This window comes from Orbicella faveolata, unplaced genomic scaffold (genome assembly GCF_042242905.1).
Source record: "Orbicella faveolata isolate gen_17 unplaced genomic scaffold, um_ofav_v1 contig_13, whole genome shotgun sequence".
Taxonomy (NCBI): Eukaryota; Metazoa; Cnidaria; class Anthozoa; order Scleractinia; family Merulinidae; genus Orbicella; species Orbicella faveolata.
The window spans coordinates 16,962,904-16,987,328 of record NW_028301540.1 but is presented as its reverse complement, the minus strand read 5'-3'; the positions used below and the strand labels follow the sequence as shown (position 1 = coordinate 16,987,328).

Sequence of the window (24,425 nt, the reverse complement as noted above, 5' to 3'; positions counted from 1 at the left end):
GTGATGAGAAATTAGAAAATTAGAAATTAGAAAACACAGGCAATAAAAATTCTACTGTTCTACTTGTTACTGAGATATACATGTATATTTTCATTTATTTTCCTCAGGAACCAATCACTTCCAGTTTAGAAGGTCAGTATCTTATATCAGAATATCGTCACTTTTCTCAGGCTGGAGAAACATTAGCACACAAGCTTTACTGTGACTGTCTGTTCTATCTCTGCCTGCTTCAAAGTCAGCGAATGGCACAGGTACAAACTAATTTTATCATTGACTCTGCCAACTCTGTTAAACAGTTGAATCAATGCTGTTTGGTTCTTGTTTTACCAGTAAGAGAAATTTTGGCTAGCTAGCTTGAGCCAAAAACTATTTTGATTATTTATTTTGCACACAAGGAAGTTCCAGTTTAAGACACTGAAGTCAACCAACCAATCACCACACACCCTTGTTTTCTTGAAAGATGACACTGTTGAATTGCACTGTTCCAAAAAATATCCATAACAACAACAACAACAACTTTTATTATTACTATGACTCACATATTTACAATTTTTACAGAAATAGATATACAGATTAAGTTAAAAATGCTTGATAATAGCAACACCACGAACCCGCAGGTAGCCTGGGCTAATCTAGGTGGGCCACATCTATATTTATATTAAAAAAATAAGTAAATAAATAAATAAATAAATAAAAAATAAGATTGTCATGCAACTACTTATAGAAGGATTTACAAAACCATTTAATACAAGTACATTTACATATTTTGATTGACACTAGGAGCTGTGATTTACTAGTGATAAACTAAACTATGGTTAAAATTAATCAGGAACTAAATTCAACAACTTGAGTCAGGGTGTCAACTTCAACATAGTCATCCCTATCTGAAAGTGTCTCAAATAAAAATCTACGAATTGTTTTCTTAAAGATTGGTTTAGATAAATCTCTCCAGTCTGGAGAAATTTGATTCCATAATATCGCTCCAGTTCTCGAAAAAGAGCGTTTGAAAATTTCCAACTTAACTCCTTTCCGAAGATAATTCCCTTTTGCGGCATGCCTTGTGTTGTACCCATGAATTTCATTTGACCTAGTGAAAAGAGCTCTGATAGGCGAAGGGGCTAGTTTTTTCCAAATATCATGCATGAGATTCACAACTGTGTCAAAATAGATCATATTTACAGGTAAAATCTTTGATTGAATGAAAAGAGAAATAGCATGTGCATCACTGGGTGCAAAATAAATCAGTTGAAGAGCTCTTTTTTGGAGAACAAGTAGTTTGCCAATGTTCGACTTGGCTGCGCGACCCCATACACAAATCCCGTAGGATAAATATGGCAGAATAAGCGAGCGATAAATCATTAAAAGAGTTTCAGTTGGAACAAAGTGTCTTAGCCTGGCTAGAATTCCAATAGTCTTACTGATTTTCAATGAGATAAAGTCGATATGGTGCTTCCACTTTCGGTTACAATCAATAAGAATTCCCAGAAATTTCACAAAATCTTTACGATCTAGAGAACAGAACTTATTGGCACTGTTATCATACATTTTGATTCTAATTTCCTTATTAATCTTCTTCTGGCTCAGACAAAAGATGACAAAATTGGATTTCTTGATATTTAGAGTAAGCTTATTGCAATTAACCACTCCGAAACTTTACTCAACTCTGAGTTAACTACTTGTTCAAGTACTTTTAAATTTTTGTGAACAAATAGGATAGTGGTGTCGTCTGCAAAAAGAAAGAAATTTAATTTATCAGAAGATTTGGGAATATCATTAATATAAATAAGAAATAAGAGAGGACCCAACACAGATCCCTGGGGGACACCACAAGGATTTAGTTCTTTAGGTGAGACATGCCCATCGATTTGGGTTACTTGGGATCTTCCCTTAAGATAGGATGAGAACCATTCTAGTATAATTCCTCTGATTCCATAGCGGTACAACTTATCTAATAGAATTTCATGATCAACTGTGTCAAACGCCTTTTTCAGATCGATAAACACTCCAGTAGAGAACATCCCTTTGTCCATGTTGTTTTGGATCCTATTTACTATATCAATTAATGCATGCTGTGTAGGGTGTTTCTCTCTAAAACTGTACTGTGACTCATAAAACAGACCATTTATCTCAAAGAACGATTTTAAACGCTTGTACATTAGTCTTTCAAGGATTCTGTTGAATATAGAGAGCAGCGATATAGGACAATAATTATTGGGGTCGGTATCCTCACCACTTTTGAAGACAGGGACCACTTTAGCTAGCTTTAATTTACTAGGAAAGGTTCCCTCAAGGATCGAAGCATTCATTATTTCCATTAGTGCAAATACTAACAGGGCATGGGTAAACTCCATGTGACTTGTTCAAAGGTAATAGCGATATCTCCAATTCTACTTCACCAAATAAAAGGTCTTTGGATTATTAACAAGAAATTCCGAAAAATGGTGTTCCGGGTGGGGTAGCTTAGCAGCTAAAGCTGCTCCACATGAAGCAAAGTGTTTGTTCAGGATCGAAGGTAATTCCTTCTGATCATAGATTAAACGACCACTGCTTTCATCCTTTAAGGCAGGGATTTTTTTCATTTTTTTCCTTCTGCGATTAATGAGTTCACTTATACCTGCCCAGGTCTTCTTCATGCTGAAAATATTCCATTGAAAATAGTTATGAAAATATTGTTTCTTACTTAGTCTAATTAGAGTTGAAATTTTATTTCTATCTAGTCTATATTGATCTTTAACGTTAGAATGGTATAGGCTGTTCTTAATATTGATTGATTTCCTTATACCCTTGGTAATCCATGGTTCAGAAAGTTGTCTTGCTCTGCGTTTTGAGACAATTTTAAAAGGCACGTGGGTGTTAACTACCTTGTTGAGTTTGTTGTAAAGTTTTGAAAACAATTTATCGTTGTTCATATTTGGTAGAGAAATTATTTTATTCCAGTTAATATTTGACACCTCCGCTAAAAATTTAACTTCCGAAAAGTGCAAAAAATCACGGACTTTTTTAAATCCGTTAACACTCCTTTTCATTAGGTTATTTGACATTACACAGAACTGCAAAAAGTGATCACTGATATCTAAAATTATATTACCACAGGATAAGAGATTGGTTGTATTATTTACAAGTATGTTATCAATTAAGGTAGCAGAATTTCCGTAAACTCTTGTAGGTTTATCTATTAATGGGATAAAAGAATAGCTCTGTAGCGAGAGTAGAAAATTATGCGCATAATTGCAGCTTTCAGATTTGAGGAGGTCGATGATGAAGTCGCCAACTATGTAAACAGTTTTGTCACAGGCATTAAACCATTCAACCGTTAAGAAAGAAAACTCTCCGGAGACATACTCAAAGACATAGCCACTAATGTTTGGATTAAAATCAATTTCCATACCTTCCTTATGGGAAGTGTTTTGGTTTGACCACCCCAACCCCCTTCCAACACACATCTGGAATTCCAGTTTAACCTCATACATGTACTTTCCTTTAAATTTTTGGGTTTTGAGACCCCCTTCCCCCATCCCCTTCCCATTTATGGACCTTTTATGGGGTGGGTATTGATATTTTCTGGCATTGCACAATGTGAGCACTGGATCTCAATTCATTAAACTAAATTCACAAGAATGTATGAAGTACAGATGTCTTTCAGATCAGTGAAGAAATAATTACTCGTTAATTTAACCTGTAGTTATATATATATATATATATATATATATATATATATATATTTGTTAGGTAGTCTGTCGGAGTATAGGGTCTTTGAATCTAAAGAGTGTAGTAATGTGTATTAGCATAGTTATTATTATAAGGCCCAGCACAGATATATCACAACACTGAACAGTAATGAGCAGTGACTACTAGTCATTTGTAGCAACCATTATTCACCTGCGAGATCGTCTGTATTTCAATTTATCCATTTTACATCCAAGAGAAAACCATGAGATTTAATTAATTTTGTAGATGCTTCATGCAAAGTACAAGGGTGCCGGTGAGAGACCTGTTGAGGAGGTGGCTGGCTTAGTGGGTTTTAAGCTTCCAAAGCAATACCAAGAACCTCCAGGTGATACAAGTAAAAAATGACATGAAGTGCTTCATGCAGGGCAAGGATAATTTCCATGCAAGATAAGTTTTGTTGCCGTTATTCAACTGCAGCTTATCAACAAGTGGTGAATTTACTGTACCAATAGCTGAGGTTTAAGAGTGTGTTCCTTTTTGATGATCTGGATCAGAATCAATGATTCAAGATCACTTTGATTGTGGTACATTAAAGGAGTCCACAAATCCTTGCCCAAAATGGATTCATCTGTTCGTTTGATGCAACATGATCCAAGTGGTCTTGGATCCTTGATGCTGATCTAGATCATCCCAAAGGAATGCATCCTAATCATCAAGTGACTGACCCAGTTGATGGTCAAAGCCAGTGATAAAAAGAAGAGTGGGAGGCAAAGATGAAACCATTGGGTGCCATGATTACAGGAACTTGACACAAGGAGTTAAAAAGAAAACAAGTACTTATGATGTTGTCACCCATTGCTGATTTACAAATCTGTTGTTTCATGCTTTCAAATGGAGCAAAAAATCTGATCAGAGACTTGACTCTCAGATCACCATCAGCTGCTGTTACATCATTGTTGTCACATGATTCATTGCTACATTGCTATCATCTCATGACAAGAGATCTGCAAGATGGCTGCTTAATGTTTGCAGGACAGAAATGGTTATAGATTAAAGTGCCATTTTGTTTCTTTTGTGATATTTTCTATTTCTGGTGCCAAGTTTGAAGAACACAATATTCCCTGAGATATTCTCTCTCCTTTCTTTCTTTCCTAATTTGCATAATACAAAAATGTCAGTAACTCTAAAGAGAAAGAAGATATTCCAAAAAGGAAAATGCCATTCTAATATATTTTGAAAGAACTGTCAAATAAGCAGCAATTATTTTTCATTTCATAGGCACTTTAAAGTAAACAGGTAGCTTGACTAAATAATGTTTAACAGGACCACGATTTTAATTTAACAAAAACAGGCATCATTTTGCCTTATGTTTCGTATTGACGTTTCTTACTGAAGAAAGTGATTGATCTGTGATGAGAAACACTCTTGTGTTGGATACATCACCCAACCGTTTTATTTTATGCTTCGCCTTAAGATACAGATAGCTACTTAAACAAATTTCAAACATCTCTGATAAACAAAAAGAATAACTTGAGATAATTTTGGATCAGCTGAGTTAAAAAGCTTTATTTCACGGTAAGCTCTTCTAGCCAGTTGCAAAACCATGCATTGTCAAGCAAATTACACCAGTATTGGCCTAAGAAGGCAAATGGACGAGACACCAATGTACTTCAAACAATCAGCTATTAGCAATGTAGAGCTGTAAAAATTTACCTTGTATGGTAAATATTTGCCTAAAAAGGCTAATAAAGATTCATATTTATAATCTTTGCTTAGAATACTTGTAGTCTCGGCTGTCCCTGTTTTATGAATTACTTGGCAAGGACATAGAATTTCAATATGAAGATATTGTTGCTTTAACTAAAACCTTAGTGAGCAAATCTCATCCAGAAAATATGCAACTAACTGTAACAAACAGATCAGAGTTTAAAAAATAAGTCACACAAGTTTTTGTTTTATAATATACCCAGGCTACTGTTAAGGCAACATCAAAATAAGCTTCCAGCACTTATCTTTATCTTTCTGTTCAGATTTCAACTACAATTTGTATTAGTTTCAAATACAAATAATTCCAATTACTTTTTGTAGCCAGTACAATGTCTCTGATTTGTCAGCTGTGCTATCAAAGCATGGCTGTGAGGCAGTTTATGCTAATGTTGAGCTGCCAAAGTCTGCTGCTGCTGCTGTATAATTTTGTACTTTTCCTCTCAAGGAATTGGGCTGTAGAAATTATAATTACTGTTGCAAACGTATTTTACGGGGGCAAATGAATGCTGTCTGCAATAACAATGAATACACTACACCTTATAAGCTTAGGAACTCTTTAGAGTTCAGACCATGTTAGTCTAAAAATTATCTTTACAAGATCTAAAACGGCTATGTTTCCGGGACCATTATTGCAGTTCTCGTTTTTCGTTTCATATCTATCTATTGGTATCTATTACAATGTTAGCAAAATTAATATACCTTAAACCACTCACGTCTGGTTGAACTCTTGAAGGGAACTTATGAACCCCTTACTTTTCAACTTTGAAGATACAGTGGAATCCTGATTTTTTGAACCTCCATGGGAAACGAAAATTGGATTGAAAGATTGAGTAGCTTGAGAAATCTAGGGTCATATTACATTGTTTGAGGGGAGGGAAATTACTTTGGGTTCGCATTATCAGGAGATTAAAAAAATCAAGGATTTGATAAATCTGTATTCCACTGTATATCCTCAATGAAAAATAGAGGCCATTGTCAAGTTTCCCTTTGCCTCTGTTTCAAAGGGAGTTCAGGTGCAAAATCTTAAATTAACATTTTACAAAAAAGGTCTTGCACTAGGATCCAATTAAAACAGAGACAAAAGGCAACACAGAAGTGGTCTTTTGACTTATTGCACTATGCTTCCGGTAGACCATTGCATCTGCTATATCTAAGTTGTTTCCAGTGACAAGACCACAAGTCTTTCACATATAAAAATTCATGACAGCTTGACTTTCGATGTGATTAGAGATACTTACATTAGGTTGAACAGACTAATGTACTGTCTAACACAAGCGCAAGTCAAACACACTGTGTCAATTGCACTGTATTAAGCATAATAACATGTTTGACATGCGATTGCAGTCTTGTAGTGAGGCAAACAAATCATGGATGTTCTGGCCTACTGGAAAGAGTAGTACTTGAATTTTCTTGCTCTTATAAGATTCACAACAAGTGTCACCGATCACCTTAGGAGAATAAACCCTGAGAACAAGGTTGGAGTATGATTTTTTTAAACTTTGGTTGAGCTTTTGTACCAAACAGGTTAAATTGCTCAGTTGATTTATTAACTACAGATGCATAAACAGGCATGTAAAACTTTAGGTGACATATTTGTTATGAATCAAAGACAGTGGAAAATTTGTTATCCAGCAGCATTTTCAACAATGAATAGAGCAGCTCCATGCACAGGTTCCACTCTGTTGAGATTCAAGCGTATATTGAGCCTCTTATTCAACTCTGTGATTCAGTCAATGGTACATTGGATACTGCCTCATAAGTAGCTACTCCATTTCTCATCAATCCAGGCTCAACAAGCTGTGTGTTTTCTTGTGGCCTGTTTTGACCTTGAGGGACTGAGTGAACAATGCTATCATCATGCACCTGGGCAAAGCTTACAGCAGCAGTGGCTACTGCAGGGCGTGAACTTTTCACTGGACTTCCCTCTGATGTTAAACAAACAAGGGCTTTCACACGATCTTCTGTGAATGAGAACTGACCAACTGGCATGTTGGTAAAATCCAGCTTAGCTGGCTCTTTTTCTTCACTTGGATCCTCCTGTTTCTTGGCATCAAGTTCTGCCTTTAATGAGATGTTTTGGCGGCTCTTTCCAGATGCCATTCGTTTCATCATTTGTTTTCGGTTACAGAACCAAACTCTCACAGTGACGGGTTCAAGTCCTAATTTTGTAGAAAGTTCATTAATTTCTGCAGTGGTAGGCTTTGGATTCTGCTCAAAAGTGTGAATTAAATACTGAAGAGTTTCATTTGAGAAGGAAGTTCTTCTTTTACGTTTTTTGCACATTCGTAATCCTTTGGCGCACTCTTGTTCTTTCTGTTCAATCCATGCTTGCAAAACTGGCTTCATTTTCTCTGCTGCCTTAAGCCCAAGATTTTTTGACTCAAATCGAGATATAAATGACTGGCTGTAAGAGGAATGTCCATTGCTGTGTGACAGCTCATTACCCACATCTTCCTGGGTGTATCCCAGAGCAATCCGTCTTGCTCTGAAGGACTCGATGAAAGCTTTCATATCTGTTGTTAAACAAGTATCTGACAAGGTGCCAAAAATCTGTGCAGAAGAATTTGGGGACTCTGAGCTCTCTGACACAGTGCTTTGGCTCATCTCTTGTGATGGAGATGGCTCATCACTCTTTCCCACCTGGATATGTGGCACTACTGATGGAGGGAGGCCAAGTGAAGCAGCTGGAATGGTGTAAGTGGAGAACCCTGAAATGACACCCTCTCCAGTTTGAGAAGCTGGAAGAGCTTGTATCTGGCTGGTAATAAAGTGCCCCATCTGTGTGCCAAGAAAACTCTCAATTAAATATGGAAGCAAATCAATATGCTACCTGATATATAATACACTTAAGCTAAAAAAAAAAATGTAAACCTTATTTAAATCTTATTACTTAATCTTATTAATTAATTACTGGTCCAGAGGGAAACAGTTTTGTTTTCTGGAGGATCTCAATGTTTCCTGATAGGAAGTCTAGAGAAAAAGCTCAAGATTCAAGGGAAAACAAATAACTATCTGTTTCCCAAGGGACCAGTAAGTAAGTGTTTTGTTATATAGCTGGAGTTCAGTGTAAAGTAATAAGGTAAGGAGAAGTCAAAGTAACCTATGGTTAATGCAAAAGCGGGCAACAATTATGTAACAATTTAGATTTAGCTGTTGGCATGTGTGCTAGCCATGGGTAAGGGCGCTTTCACCCATGCATGGGTGAAAAATGATGTAGCTGTGATCTTTGTATTCTCAGAGCTTATAAAATAAACAGAATTTTGTGTGCACTCTGATTGATTCAAAATGTGTTTTTGGGCTATAAAACAAAGAACAGCCCTGTCTTGTTTTTTTTCAAAGATTGACTTTATTTTGATTAGAAGAAAGACAATCACAGTGAACTACATGTACACAACTTACGTAGCTGTGACAAAACCTGAAAAATATATTCCAGCCCTTATCACAACTACCTAAGTTCTGTATTTCACCATGATGGTCTTTCTTCTAATGAAATCTTTATTTCACAGTTCAAATCTATCAATTTCATATATTCTATTTCATTAACTTCAACCACAAAGCATTTCAAAGAAGCCAAAGGCATGTAATCTACTCTATTTGAGAACACTTTCAAGAGAAATAGAGAAAACACTCCCTTGCAACTTGTGTGTTACAAAATAATATACACTTCATCACTGGCCCTGAGAGAAGACAAAGCTAAGTGCTTCCCCCAAGGGAACAGCAGTTAAGTATTTTGTTATATATTTGGAGGTAAGTGTAAAGTAATAAGGTAAAGAGAAGTCAAAGTAACCTATGGTTAGTGGGAGAGAGGGTGAAAATTGCTTAATTGTTACCCACAGGGCAAGATTTTGATTTAGAGAAAGAAAACTTTGCCAGTATGGCAGATCATAACAGATCTGAACGGAATAGAACAATCTTTGTTTACAGTGTCTGCCTCATTAGCATACGCGATACAGTTTCTACACAAGCCACAAAAACTTCAGTTCTGAATATTGACAGGGCATACCTCAATTAATTGTCCCAAGGAATTTGAGTCTGATGAAGTGAATACTTTTTGTGTATACAGGTTTAAAAAATCAAAATTTTACAAAGGATCTATGAACTCATCAACACTTTTGCCACCCAGAAATGTTGCAGTGTTTGAAAGCCAATTTCCCTTTGAATATTACACCCAAAGTTCCGAAACCTTCAGCTTCTCTGTGCAAATTTGTATGTTAATTCAGGGGAAAAATGTAAACAATGCAGCCAGCAAAGATTCCCCTACAAAACAAACAAACCATAACAGCAGAAGATGCTATGGTGGGTTACAGCAGTAGTTGCAATGAGTTACTATTCTTTACAGAAAGAGTTTGTTGATAGTCCTTCATACTCTTAAGGCCAATCTACTTATCTCAATGATTTGGGATAGCTTTGACTTGTTAGACTTTGTCAAATTAAGTTCAAGTTATTGAGGATAAATTTACAAAGAAGATGACCTTTATTGACGTAGTGCAAGATTCAAGTTATCAGGGGTTTGAGTAACTGTGAGTTCATGCTACAATATACACTTAATTAATGGTTCCGAGAGAAACGGTTTTATTTTCCAACAAATGTCAAGACAAACATTGAGATTCTCAGGAATTAAAACAAAATTAACTGTTTTGCAAGGGACCAGTAATTAAGTGTCTTGTTAAATAGCTGGAGTTAGTGTAGTTGAAGGTTTACGTGCAAAAGGGGCGTATATAGCATTTTGGGCTGATTTTTATTTTTTGCAAGATCGAACTGATTTTTGGCAGACTGACTTGCTTTGACATGAAAAGCATCGTTGTGTAATTGTTTTTGTTGGTTTGTGCTTTGTTTTCGAGAAATAACGTATGCAAAAAACTCAGTCTTCCGAGTGGCATCTTTTGAAGTGAATCCTTCGAAGGTGGATTTCGACACAACGCGAACTTAAACGGTTACTTTCAGCAGCTTCGACAGCACGTTTTTTTTTTAAATAGATGTTTTTATTTTTGAAAGAAGTGGAGAAATAGACTGGAAAAAAAATCGACCGACCCCATATCAAACCGGTGTCACGACAAAACAAACTCGAATCCGGCCTGTTTAGTGCCTTATTCACTTGCGTTACCAAAGCAACAGTAAGAGAATAGCCCAATTATTATGAATAATAAAACTAGCGGCAAATGCCATGCTTCGGTGACTTCGTGGTTTAGCAAAACAAAAGGTTTCTTTTTTTTTGTTCAACAAAAGATCTCCAAAAGATACCCTTGGAAAACTGAGTTTTTTTGCATACGTTATTTCTCGAAAATGACGCGCAAATCAACAAAAACAATTATGCAACGATGCTTTTCACATCAAAACAAGTCAGTCTGCCAAAAATTAGCTCAATCCTGCAAAAAATAAAAATCAGCCAAAAAGCTATATACGCCCTTTTTGCACGAAAGCCTTTAGTTATAAGTCACGAAGTCTAAATAACCTATTAGTGGGAGAGCTGGCAACAATTGCTTAATTGTGTTTTATTATAATTTTTTTTTTGGAATAACAATGCAGAATACCTTGTTCTACAGTAGAGACCCATAAGCATCTACGCTTTTTTATGAATTTCTATATTGCTCTCCTAGTAAACCCTACAGAAGCATCATGTCAGCACTCGCCATATACTTACTTGAACACTGGACTGAATCTGGTTGGTATTTTGACAAAGTTGATCCGAAACAATGACAGACCTTGTGTTTCCTAAATCAGTAACAGAAGGTGTCTCATTATGGTTACAGTGACTTTCAGTTTTAAATTCATGCCAGAATGTGAAAAAGGCCTCTCAGGGGTATCTTCTTTGGATCATGTGTACTTAAGTCATCTGCGATCAATACTCTCAATCAATACCCTTGATGGACATCTCAATCTATACTCAATTGACATCCCAATCAACACTTGGTTGACACTCTATTGACACTTGATCAACAGTCGGTCAATAGTCTGCCGAGTGTCGAACGACTCATATGCATCAATCAATTAGTCAACTTAGTTGGCTTCTCTGGGCTTCCTTGCCTATAATATACACTGATATGTTGATCGAGTGTCAACCAAGGCATCGATGGAGTGTTGATCAAGTATTGATCAAAGGTATCAATCGACACTCGACCGCAGATGCCTTTAATACGCATGATCCTATTCTTCTCATGTTTTAACATTTCTCAAGAGTGACTACTAGACAGGTGTCAATAACAAACACCTCTACTTATATGAAAACAAAGTCTGGTATAAAATTTTATACCCTTGGAATGCTAAATAGTATAGCTCATGATCAGCTAGATTTTTTTTCCTTTTTTTTTTTCTTAAAAAAACAATACTTGAACTTCCAAGCAAGTCTGCATACATAAGACTATGTAATGATACTCTTGAGAATTCTTGCTTTCAAATTTCAAATAGTCACGTGCATATGAATGAATAATTTTTAGATGGATAAATGAACAATTCTCTAGGCCAGGGAATATCACATGGTCAGCAATGAAAACAAACTGCTCAAGCTCAAAAGTTCTATTATATAACCCACTGTAATTCTTTGATTTAAATACTGCACTTCTTTGAGTTGTGTTAAACTGGGTTCAACTCATTGAAAATTTTCGTATTTAAACCTAAAATGAATGTACGAGCATAGTGGATCAAACACCAAATGTACAACACAAGAAACAACAACACAAAGGTGTGATATTTGTAGCATATGATTTACTGTGCATCGTCAAAGTTACAACAGAATTACACTGCTTTATACTGTGACAATGTGCTGAATGATATAAAACCAATTTAGGTACCTTGCATCACTGAGGTAGCTATAAACTGTTGATGCATTTTTTTAAGATCAGCAACAATCTTTTCCTCAATTTCACGCCCAGCCTCCAGCTCGGAATCTGACATCCATATGGCTGTCTCTTGAGATGGTGTGATCATAACAACAGTCTTCTTACGAGTTTGTAGGATGTTGGATACCACTACCTATATGTATAACCAGGCATCTGCATCAGTTACACAACTTATACTGTTTCCTGTAGGCAGACACCTTCCATGAGCAGACACTCTTGGCCTCAGCCACATACAAGCACTACATTTCTAGCCTTCCAAACACTTTTTCTGATTATTTTAAAGCAGTTAGGGGTAAAAAATCTGGCCAAGACAAACAAGCATTAGAGATCACTGTTCTGCCATTTTGTTACTTTCAAGTGGTAAAATTCGTAGTTACATAATCCATGCCATCAAAAACCCTCAACAAATCAACCCAAGCAAAAAAATGGTATGGCTATACCCCAGGCATGAAAGAAATGCTCTGCCCAAATAGCTGAACAACTCAAACAATGGCCAATTCTCTCTATGAGATGTGCCTAATGAGAATCATGGAGGTTGTATTCATTAAAACAAATATCCAGAAAAAGATGATGAATACAACTACCGTGATTCAATGCTTGCACATCTCAAAGAGAGAATGGGCCATGGATAGAACAACAGCACTTTTAAGCATTCACTGCATTGGTGTACTTCTTAGGGGCACCAATATGGCAACTGTTCAGTACAAAAATGGTTATATAAATTGCTATTTGTTTTTACTTCATGATTAGATCTGAAAAGAATAGATTTAGATTTCAGACTTCTGATGATGTCAGATCAAAACCACTAACTGGTAGGTCACTAGACCCATGAAACCCTTACATTGTATGTACACCAGACCAAGCATACTACATGTATTTCACAACCAAAATTTTAGAATAAAAAGAAGAGAAAATGTACACTATTTGTAAGAACCAGGCCGAGGATTGTCAATAGGCAGTGACTTTTCCAATGCCGTGCTCTAGCTGTAGAAAGCCTGTATTTGCTGGGGAAATTCATCCAATCAAGAATAAGTGAGGAAATTAACAAGGAAGGAACTGGCTTTTTAAGATGCTTCCTTTGGAATAGACTTGGTCTTACCCACTAAATTTGAACAAAATAGTCAGATAAGAACGTTTTAGTACTTACCTGATGTGAGTACTTGGCTAAAGCTTGTCTTGCTTTCTTGGAGATTATGTTCATATCTGTCTCCAACTATAAATAAACAAAGGAGTTCATTTTAATTCATTAGTTTTAGGTGGCTCCCACATGACAAGAACTAATTTAGCTGTACATTTTTAATGATAGAGTTTTCAACATAGGATAAGTGATGAAAAAACTGTTCTTGTTTATAATTTGTAATGCCCAAGTGAGACCTCTTAAAGTAACATACTATTGACTAAGTCAGCCAATCAAAAATACTGCATGATTCAAAGGTACTTGGATGTATGACATGGTTTTTCTCTTTCGGCTATTTGTTCAGTTGTAAGATTCTCAAGTCTAAATCCAGAACTGACCTGAAAAAAATTGAATTTTTATTATTATTATTATTATTATTATTATTATTATTATTATTATTATTATTATATTACTTTATTATTATCACATTATTACTTTATTATTATCACATCTCGGGTGATCAGCTGGGAAGAGGTTCTAATCGAGCTCCAGATGCGAGATTAGATATTCATGCGCGCGGGTTCTGGGAGAGCCAACGATCAGCATTCTTTGACGTGAGGGTTTGTCACCCTAATGCTGATTCGTATAGGGACCTAGAGCTCCAACAGATATACTGCAACCATGAGAACGAGAAGAAGCGCCTTTACACGAGGAGGGTTTTGGATATCAAACAAGGAACTTTTACACCCCTTATTTTCACATCAACAGGCGGCATGGGAAACGAGTGCTTGCAATACCATTCCAGACTGGCGCAGCTAATCTCCATCAAGAAAGGAGAACATTATGCTAAAACAATCTCCTGGATAAGAGCAAGGACATCCTTCGCTTTACTAAGATCCGCACTAATCTACCGAAGAGGTTCAAGAGCTAGAAGGAAAGCCTTTTGTGACTTTAAGAACATTGATATTGACGTTGAAACCCAGGAGGGAGCCATTATGTAAACACTGTTGAAATAGGTTTTAATAGTTTATTTCTTTTATTTACTTTTACCTTGTAATATACTGATAATATACCGATATTGACGTTGAAACCCAGGAGGGAGCCATTATGTAAACACTGTTGAAATAGGTTTTAATAGTTTATTTCTTTTACTTACTTTTACCTTGTATATACCAATTTGTATGGAATATGTTAATTAATGTTATCATGATAATAGTAGTATTAGTATTAGTTGTAGTAACCATGATATCATGATTAGATACGGAAACATGTTTTACAGGTTTAACAGACATCAAATTATGTAAATATTATAGCATTTTGTAAAGCTTAGCTCTAGTTTTTGTCACTTACTTTATTATTATTATTATTATTATTATTATTATTATTATTATTATTATAATTAATCTTTCAAATAATATGTTAAAATATACAAGAAGAGTTTTTGAAAAATGTTTCTGCACCTTAAATGAAACAGTAAATGCTTGTGGTATCCATTCTTTCACTAAAGGAGCCATCATTTTGGGGCACTGTACCAAGTGAAGCTGCAGTGGAGCATTTGATTGAATTTTGTGTTTCGGCTGTACAATATTGTAAAGAAAAACACAGTCAGCATTTAAAGGGAACAAAAGGGTAGAAAACAAAAGGTTATTTTACAGTTAAAGTCAGAAAACCATGAACACCTAAAATATGTTGGGAATGTTTCTTGTAGCCAATCACGAGCGAGATCTTCAACCACAGAAACCACAGAAAACAGATGAGTTTCCATGCACGGAACACAATTTGTTTTGTTTTAAAAGGTCTCAAAAGAAAACCTCTATTCTGGTTAAACAAGAAATTAGATCATTCCTGTTACAGGCTATGTATTATAAACACTAGAAAAGAGGGTTTGGGATATAGATGTGAAAAAAACTTTTTTCACAAACCAATACAATGTGCCGGGCCGACACAACTGGCAACCATTGAATCACTCAAGCGCGAATGATCCAAATCAGTGCTTTCATTATTTCATTTCTTTATTTTGATAATGGCGAAAAGTGACGAGCAATATTGATGAAAGTGGAAGTCCTCATTATATTTCTGTAATAAGTTAATCAAATGCAATTTATTTGGGAAGGAGCAGGAGAAAATTGAGGTGTTTACTGTTAGCCACAGCTAATTCCAAAATTAGCAAACATTTGAATTTATCATTGTCATTCTTTTCAGGGTCTTTAGATCACCAAATCATTGGGCCTAAGGAATTGTAATTATTTGTGAAAATAAAGAGTAGCTACCGGTAGTTTAACCAAAGATGATTCTAAGGTTAGCAAAACCACCAAAATTTTAAAAATTTATCCACTCCTATTTATAGCCACGCCAAATTAACCGTCGCTTTGCTTGAGTAACTGTACACATCAGTGGGATTCTTGTTTTCCAAAATCCCTCAGACAACGTACTGGATGTGGTTCTTGACTTTCAGTAATATATAGAGATGGAGGGTGTATCTTGGAACAAAAACCACAAGCTACATTTACAGTTCCATGACTGATCCCCTGACAGATGGAATACATCCACTTTCTGTGGTTTCTGTGGTTGAAGATCTCGCTCATGATTGGTTATAACATAACAGACATTCCAGACATATTTTAGGCGTTCACGGTTTTCTGACTTTCAATGTAAACCTAAAATTATACATAAAAAATGATGAGTGAGGTTTAAAGAATTTCAGAGTTGGATAATATTCTGCACACAAAGGGGTTAAATTAATATTCAAACACTAATATGAAATGATAATGATTATCAGCCAGGTATGAAAAGAGAGAGGGTTTGGCTTTGAAAAAAAGACAGTGACTTTTGTTTGATTCTTAGCCGTTGAAGCTAGCTCTTGCTTTTAAAAGAAATAGTATGCGTCACCAGGTTTTTCATTATAACTTCCTGTAACAGTTATAAGGAACACGGTTGACAACTCTAATAAAAACTGTTGCCAGGGAACCTGTAGCAAAAATTGCCGGAAATTGAAACACATCACCCAGAATACTCAAAATATTTCTGGGAAACTAGAGATAATATATTCGTATATTACAAAACAAACATTCAAAAAAGCTTTTAAATTTCTAGAGAATGGCCTGATTTCACTATGACATAGCACAACTTGAACAATGTTTACTTGGTTCCCCCATGCATAATATCGCAAGACAATATCCTTGAAATATTGACAAGACATAATATCATTGAAATAATATCAATTCCAGATCGACTGGACAGGGTTCATGGCCTGCCTGGAAACACTGTGTTAACTGCTCTTGGGCAAGATACTTTATTCTCACAGTGCCTCTCTCCACCCACGTGTATAAATAGGTACTGGCCAATTCAATGCTGGGGTGTAATTCTGCGACATCTGGCCTAGCATCTCATCTGGGAAGACTAGAAATACTCCTCATCCCCTCACGTTACTGAAACTGGAGATAAGGGCAAGCCTGATAGACCACTTGGCTCATATGCAGACTTCATGTTTAACTTTGTGGTTATGTTAAATGTTTGTTTGGGTGTATTTACAGACGTTACTGATTTACAACATTAACTAGTCTACCATCTTTCATAAAATTTACTTTCCAGACCAGCCTGTTTCGTTGGGCATTTAAAAATTCTGTTGCTACTCTGGAGATATAGTACAGCACATACTTCAAATTATATCTAAATTCCACAAAGAATTAAACTGCATGTGGCCTACCAAATCTTGAGGAGGAATGTAGAAATCAGAGACAGCAGCTGCCAAGTACAACATGACTGTGGGTCCATGAGGTGCAAGAGACTCTGCCACACCCCTCAGAAGGAACAAGTACTCAGTCAGAGTACTAAACTCAATCATAAGTAATGTCCCAGCAAGTTGTACCTGACAAGAACAAGCACCAACATACAACTATTATACAACTTCAGTTTACAAAGGACAAGGCTATTGTGGGTGGGAGAATGCTGCTTTAAGGTCTAGATATGCAAGTTTAATAAACAGTAATAATATAATCAATAAATCCCAACAAAAAAATCACTGAAGAGATCAGTGATCATCACAGTTATACACACAACTTCTGCAGCTGTGAAATTAAAAGCCTGAAAAAAATTCAGGCTTGAACAGGAACTTGAACCAATGACCTCTGCCATACCGTTGCAGTGCTTACCAACTGAGCTATCAAGTCAACTGAGAGCTGGTCACATTGTGAGTTCATAATATACCTGTAGATGGTAAAGAATGCAAGTGCATATATGAAAGATCATATATATTATGAACTCGCTCAAGGAATTTGAATCCCGTTCAAGCCTAAATTTTTTTCAGGCTTTAATTTCACAGTTTGTGTACATAACTGCAAAGATCATTGATGTCTTCATATCTTTCTCCATAGTTCAAATAAATGATCTTTCATTTATTCAATCTTAGATCAGTGAGCAAAATGTTCATAATTCAGGGTACAAAGAAAACCAATTTTTGACCTCTACAGGCAAGATGTGACTATGATGCACCAACCTCAAAGTCAATCTCACTAGCCCCAACAAAATTTCAACTCTTACTCGGCGCTCAAAAAATTGACATCTGGTTGTCAAGGAAAAGCATGTGTTGATTTTCTCGATGGGCAAGTAACTTTTCACACTCACTTCCCCTGGGCAAGGGACCAGGCAAGTTGTCTGCCTACTAAATAAAAAAATGTAAACCAAAAAATATTTGCCCAGGGCAAGCAAGATTTGAGGACTGCTTGTCCAAGGGGCAAGCTAGAATTTAAGTTTTTTTTTTAAGCCTTGTTACAGTCCTTAGAACTACAATTTGAATTTCCTCAAAAATATTCCCAAGAAACTTCACTGGCCTGTCAGGCTAATAAAGGACACAATCCTCAAGCCTTGTTACAGTGCTTAGAACTAAAATTTGAATTTTCAGTGCTTACAACTACAATTTGAATTTCAGGGCAAGCAAGATTTGAGAACTGCTTGTCCAAGGGGCAAGCTAGAAGTTTTTTTTTCAAGCCTTGTTACAGTCCTTAGAACTACAATTTGAATTTCCTCAAAAATATTCCCAAGAAACTTCACTAGCCTGTCAGGCTAATAAAGGACACAATCCTCTAGCCCCCATGCAAAATCCACCAGCCTTGGGCTACTGGACACCATTTTCTTTGCACACTGAATCTATCAGAGCTTGAAATATAGCTTTAATGCAGCGCAAATTATACCAAAAATCAATCACAGTTTTGCATACCTGCCTATGCATCTTGAGTACTTGTGTTAGTTTTGGTACTTTACAAGGGTTAACTAGTAATAATAAAGGATATCTATCTATCAATCAATCAATCAATCAATCAATCAATCAATCAATCAATTTAATAAAGTGGCATTAGGTTGCCCTCCATATCTGATGTAGAGGCTCATAAATGCTTAAGAGAAAATTAGTACAAAAATTATTGTTTAAAGAATATAGAACATATTAAAAATATAGAATATAAATATCAGTAAGAATACATATTAAATGTTTTTCCTACAAACACTAACAGGATAAAAAAAAAGTAGATACACAACCAAGTTAATATAAGCAACTATGATACCACCCCAAAATTAAGAACAAGATGCTATTTCCCTTTAGAAAACAGTCCTAAGAAAATACACACGCTGATTGGTTAAAAATCGTGTTTCTATAACTCAATAGAAACACAGAACTAGCATGAGCTGTCAACGTAATGATGGTATGAGCAAAGAGAATTTGCATTTTGATAATCAAAGTTAACCAGTTGTTTTCCTTTTTTTCGTCACGGTGTTTTCTAAAAGAAATAGAAAACATGTTCTCCGTGTTTCTATCAAGTTATAGAAACACTCGTGAAAGTTTGGGAGAACTCAAAAAAGCTGTGGCCCTCTTGCTGCTAATGTGTTGTTCCAGAAAATATCCATACCCCTCCCACAGAAGTTTTTTTAGCTTGAACCCCCCCCCCCCACCCTGCCCCTCCAGAAATTCCATTTTAGTGTCATACTTCCCTTAAAAAATTGGGCTTTTGAAACCCTATTTCCCCTTGGAATTTCCGTTAACCTTCCTTGGGGTGGGTATGGATATTTTCTGGAAATGCACAATATGATATTTCTTGCGTTTTTATTAAATTTATGTTGGAGTCTTTCTGATAAAAATTGTATGGTTCCAGAAAATATCCATACTTACCCTAAGGAGGGGTTATTGGAAATTCCAAGGGGAAGGGGGAATCAAAAGTCAAATCAAAAATCCCCCCATGGGAGGGGTATGGATTTTTTCTGGAACAACAAATTATATTTGGCTATATATTCAAAGTATAACAAAGTTTGATGCATTAGAATTTTTAAGAGTGTCTCTACATCACACAGCAGCCTATTACCCTTACATTTGCACATTAACTAGGAATGAAGTGTTTCCCATTTAATACTACTTGACATGTATAAATCCTTATTTCTGTTTTCAGAAACCATGATTACTAACTACCTTCAATCTGGCTTGATCCATCAGGCAAGTTCTTGACTTGCAACAGTTCCATAACATCTTGAGAAGGAACATGGCGAGTGAAGGGACATAAAGACCCTTGCCTGTGTAGAAATATCACTGCATAGCCCTGCTGAAGAAAATATCTTGGGAAACAAAATTTAAGGAATGAAATGCTATATAGAGAAACCACAGACGTAATTACCAAATAAACCTTCAATAATTGCTACAGTTGTTTTTCTTAACTTACTATGCTGAGGAGCTCAAAAGTGTAACTGTGTTTAATTCATTCACATTATTTCGTCCATGCAGACTATCCAATTAGAAGTCAAAGATGACTTTTCTTGGCTTCTGATTAGATAGTATGAGCTGAGACCACAATAAGCCTGCAGATTTTGCTCAAAGTTCCTAAACAATGGATAACCACAAAATAATGACACTTTTCAGGACTAAACTTTCTCTTTTTATCACAGCATAGTCTGCAAACAAGACCTTTATGACTTAAAAGCTTAGTGATTTTAATTGGCATACAGTCATGATATGCAATCATAATGTTAAATTAATCCAACAATTTCACATACATGTATCTGCTCAGGCAACGTCTGATGACAAACTCTTATTTCCAGCACTGACCTTTCAGTTAGGACTGACTACATTTTTAATTACAAAATGTGAATGCTTCAAAAAGGATGTCCAAATAAAAGAATCCCTTGACTGGAATTTCAAAAGTTAGGATTGCTTGTGTGAAGGTTACTTCTTGAACCTAAGTGACCTTGTAACCTGCTAACAAGTTAACATGCTTATGTAGCCTACTCTGCATATCAATGAATCACTCCTCACATGCTTATCTCCCATCTCCACTCAAGAAGTGCCCATGATTTTTGCAAGGAAGATCCATAGTGATGACCTAGCTCTAAAGAGACCAGTGTTACTTTCTCTGATTGGTCTTATATTGCTAACTTTTGGATTTCAAGTATAAATAACACGCGGTCCTAGACACTATTCAGATCTCTTAACAGTTATGTTAAATTCTCTACATTTTTTTTAAGTGGGAAAGATTGAAAGTGCTAGGGGAGATCTGTCCTCCTGGACTAATCTCTAACCCTCAACCTTCTGATCCCTGAAGAACATCTATTTAAAAACTTGTTTGTGCATAGAATTATTAAGATTCATTCTTTCTGTGTAGCATCTTTAGCAGGATACTCAGCTGAAGCAGATCCTCTTGTTCCAATGCTGAAATTGTCAATGAAACGAACAGCATTTTCCTCCAGTGGAACACGGGTGCCTCCAGACTATAAAACAGAATTGGTACATTAATTAATTTTTATATTGACTCACTTTCTAGATATATTTGGAAGCAGATGAGCAAATCTCCTTATAGCTCACAAATTCCAAAGGCAGAAAGAATACCCTAATAATTGTTAAAATATATTATTCTGCCACATCTGATAAATTAAGATCTCAAATAGGGACCTAAAAACAAAAAAAACTGGTTGCCAGAGTGTTGTCATGGAAGTCAAATCCAATGGCTCAGCCACATTCTTAAAATGGATCAGTTTCATATTCTTAAAGTTTCCTTGTGATGGACAATAGGGAGCTTTAGATTGGACTACGAGTACGAGATTGAGCACGAGTACGATTTTCAATTTTCAAATCAGTGATGTTTCCAGAGCCCTAGTTTTTCATGTTGGTTTTAGGCCGAGAGGGTAGCTCATGGGATGAAATGGGTATGTGTTGTGATAATGTGAAGCCTGAAAACTAGAACTGAAAAGTCGTTCTCGTAGTCGTACTCAAATCTTAAGTCCCCTACCACCTGGCAAAGGAAACCTGCTTGGCCAAAAACCACCTGGTGCCAAACTGTGAATGACTAAGCTCAGTGAGGTAAAACTGACATTGGGGCTAGCACAACATGCTGCACAAAATAGAGATAAATGGAGAGGGAATGTTGTTGCCTTTTGTCCCACAGCTTCATGCCATTGGGAACTGGAATCACTCAGACATCAGAAGATTGGGGCTGACATGAGTCAGCTCAAGATGAAAGCCCAAGACAGAGACATCTGGAGGACTCTTGTAGGTGGCCTATGTCCCAGGAGGGGTTATAGGGGTTTAGCAAGCAAATAACTATGTCCTACAGGGGAAGAAGATAAAGTAAGTACGTTATTGTTATAACCAAACAGTTGCAATCACAATTGTCCAAGGCAACTGTAAGGATATTTTTTACTAAGATCTAAACTCCATGGTGAAGCCCTGAGAGACCATTAGAAACTTCATCTCCTGAGAATCAAAACAGCTTTGAGCCAATCCACATTCCAATAAAGTGCTCGAAAGGAATGGAGCAACCTTCCCAAACAATTCCACCCCTGCAATACCCTGACAACTTTTAAAACAGAAACTTTTAAATTTTTAATTGACTTAGATAAGGCACAACACAAATTTTATGTAGTGTGTAGATTTTCCACTCTTTTAACATCGTGTATCCAAGCTACCTTCTGGCAACATATTTTTCATGGTGCCCTTCACCAAAACAGAAAATTTGACTTCATCAACAGATTAAAGGATTTCCATCTCTGTTGACATGCTTTGCAGTGATCATAATACCACTGGGTCATGTTCCACACATCTTGTTCTTACTTTTGTTGGTAGTTTCTGACATCTGTTTATTCATCTTGCCCCAAAACTCCTTCACAGTCCCATGTTACTACAACAGTTTAACCCACCTCCTGGGTGTGTAGTTTCTCCTGGACTACCATCAACTGGTGCTATTCAAAGACTTCAAAAGCTACCATCTCACAAATTTAATTTTACTGCATAGTTTAACTTATGAAATGTAAGGTCTCTGAACAGTCTCTTGGCCGAGACGAAACACCGCATCAGACTAGCCATGAACATTTCACAAGTATTTGACAATTGTTTAATATAACTTAACTTTGTTTATAAGCACCAACATACATTAGCTGACTGCCACACAGGACTGTTAAGTAGAGTTACACAAAACTTGATGACACAGGATATGGTTGACTAACAAATGTCAACTTCACAGCAAATTAAAGCTCAAATTGATTCACTTTGGTCAAAAGAACTTTTCGATATATTTTTTGTATATAATTTTTAGTTTGTGTCCTGAATGACATGTGGTGTAAATATCAAAGATACCTGAAGTTCTTTTCACAAATGTCATTTAAGCAAGATTTGGAGCTTCAAGGTCCCACTCTTTAAAACTATTTTCGGCATTTATTAAATATTCAGGTGAGCACAAATCAAACAATTCTGAATAATTAGTTCACTTGAGCAGAAGATTATTACATTCTCTGTTTTATTCTACTTCTGCTCACTGCTCTTAGCATATAAGCTTAAAGCTGGGTTCGTGGCCATGCGATGTTCTTAGCTAGTGCTTTACGACAATACAGTTACTGAGAAAAGTAGGGAAGGCGTGATTGAAAGACGAAATATTATGCAAATATCACATTTTCATTACAATGAAACTTAATGGTCTCGGATGAGAGAACAAACGCCCTTTCGACAGTAGTACTCGCACAAGTGGAACGAAAGTGGGATGCAAATTTACCTTTAATCTTTAAAGGATTAAATCTAAACATGGTCACGCTGTCGTACACACATATATTAAACTCAGTAACTTTCTCATAATCGATGGTGCCAAGGCATCTACGAAAACTGAACATAACCTGAGATAAATTCACTTAGGTTCTGATAACTACAACACGTTTAAATTGAAAGTGAAACGGTCGTTGTTTTACGCTTCCACGCTTCACTCGTCACATACGAAGTTTTGGTTGTGTAGTTTTTAGCAAACCAATAACTCCATTTAAACCATCAATTCCACAATTTGACAACCATAAACTAAGCGTATATGTTTTTTTCGATTTACTTTGCATTTCTGCTGCCTCATTTAGCCATAATATATACTGTTCCTTGCATGTTTTAATCGTAATGGCAAGATTAAGGAGCGTATGTGCATAGATTTCCGGACTGACTGATTCCTGCAAGAAATGCCTGTAGTAGATACGGATTGACAACTCACCGTCACAAAGACAATGTCTCTTCCAGCTGCCCGTTGAGTTCCTGCAAATTCACTAACAGTAGCTCTGACTTCTTTCAAGTTTCCAGGAGGTGTTTGTCTCGCGAAAAATTCAACCCAATCCGCCATGACTCATGAATTATCCCTCATTACATATTCGGCTTTGATTTTTCACAAATCTGTTTCCTCCGCCTTCAGTAAGACCAGGTATTCGTTTCTTTTTCCAAACAGGCCTTAGTTTGATAACTACACTTGGTGACAACGCAATTTCTTTCCCTAATTTCGCCTATTCAAATCAAAATTTAAACGCACAGAAACCGAGAAGTCACAGTTAATTTCGAGATATCGAAGAATTAATTTCCTTAAGACTGCATAAATTATTACAGACCAAAGTCGTTACAGCCAATCAGCGGACAGAGTAAAATCCACACCAGCCCTTACGTAAACAGAGCAGAAAGCAGAGCAGAACAGAGTTGAAATTCCACTGTTGCGGGAGTTAATTATTACTATCTCAGTTCAATGTTTTCCCCCCAATTTCTCATTTTCACT

General features: G+C 36.2%; 3 protein-coding genes across 3 annotated transcripts in view; 2 read left to right on the top strand and 1 right to left on the bottom strand.

Moving 5' to 3' along the window:
* The window catches only part of LOC110047452 (protein FMC1 homolog), a 10,231-nt gene extending 4,797 nt beyond the window's left edge, over positions 1-5,434 (top strand). Inside the window, exons 2-3 of the mRNA XM_020753206.2 lie at positions 108-251; positions 3,955-5,434. Coding sequence (XP_020608865.1) covers positions 108-251; positions 3,955-4,074 — 264 coding nt within the window. The 3' untranslated portion in view covers positions 4,075-5,434. The remainder of the gene's footprint in view (positions 1-107; positions 252-3,954) is intronic.
* Positions 5,209-24,425, bottom strand: LOC110047411 (uncharacterized). The gene is made up of 10 exons (XM_020753158.2): positions 23,880-24,425; positions 21,044-21,132; positions 19,844-19,986; positions 18,605-18,657; positions 17,096-17,257; positions 14,850-14,966; positions 13,420-13,485; positions 12,225-12,405; positions 11,078-11,148; positions 5,209-8,214 (listed from the first exon to the last, which is right to left on the bottom strand). Exons 1-10 carry the CDS (start codon positions 24,003-24,005, stop codon positions 7,150-7,152), a joined length of 2,073 nt encoding a protein of 690 aa, XP_020608817.1. The 5' UTR covers positions 24,006-24,425; the 3' UTR covers positions 5,209-7,149.
* On the top strand, positions 13,492-14,445 carry LOC149115357 (uncharacterized). The gene has a single exon (XM_089284877.1). It carries the CDS (start codon positions 13,719-13,721, stop codon positions 14,388-14,390), a length of 672 nt encoding a protein of 223 aa, XP_089141003.1. The 5' UTR covers positions 13,492-13,718; the 3' UTR covers positions 14,391-14,445.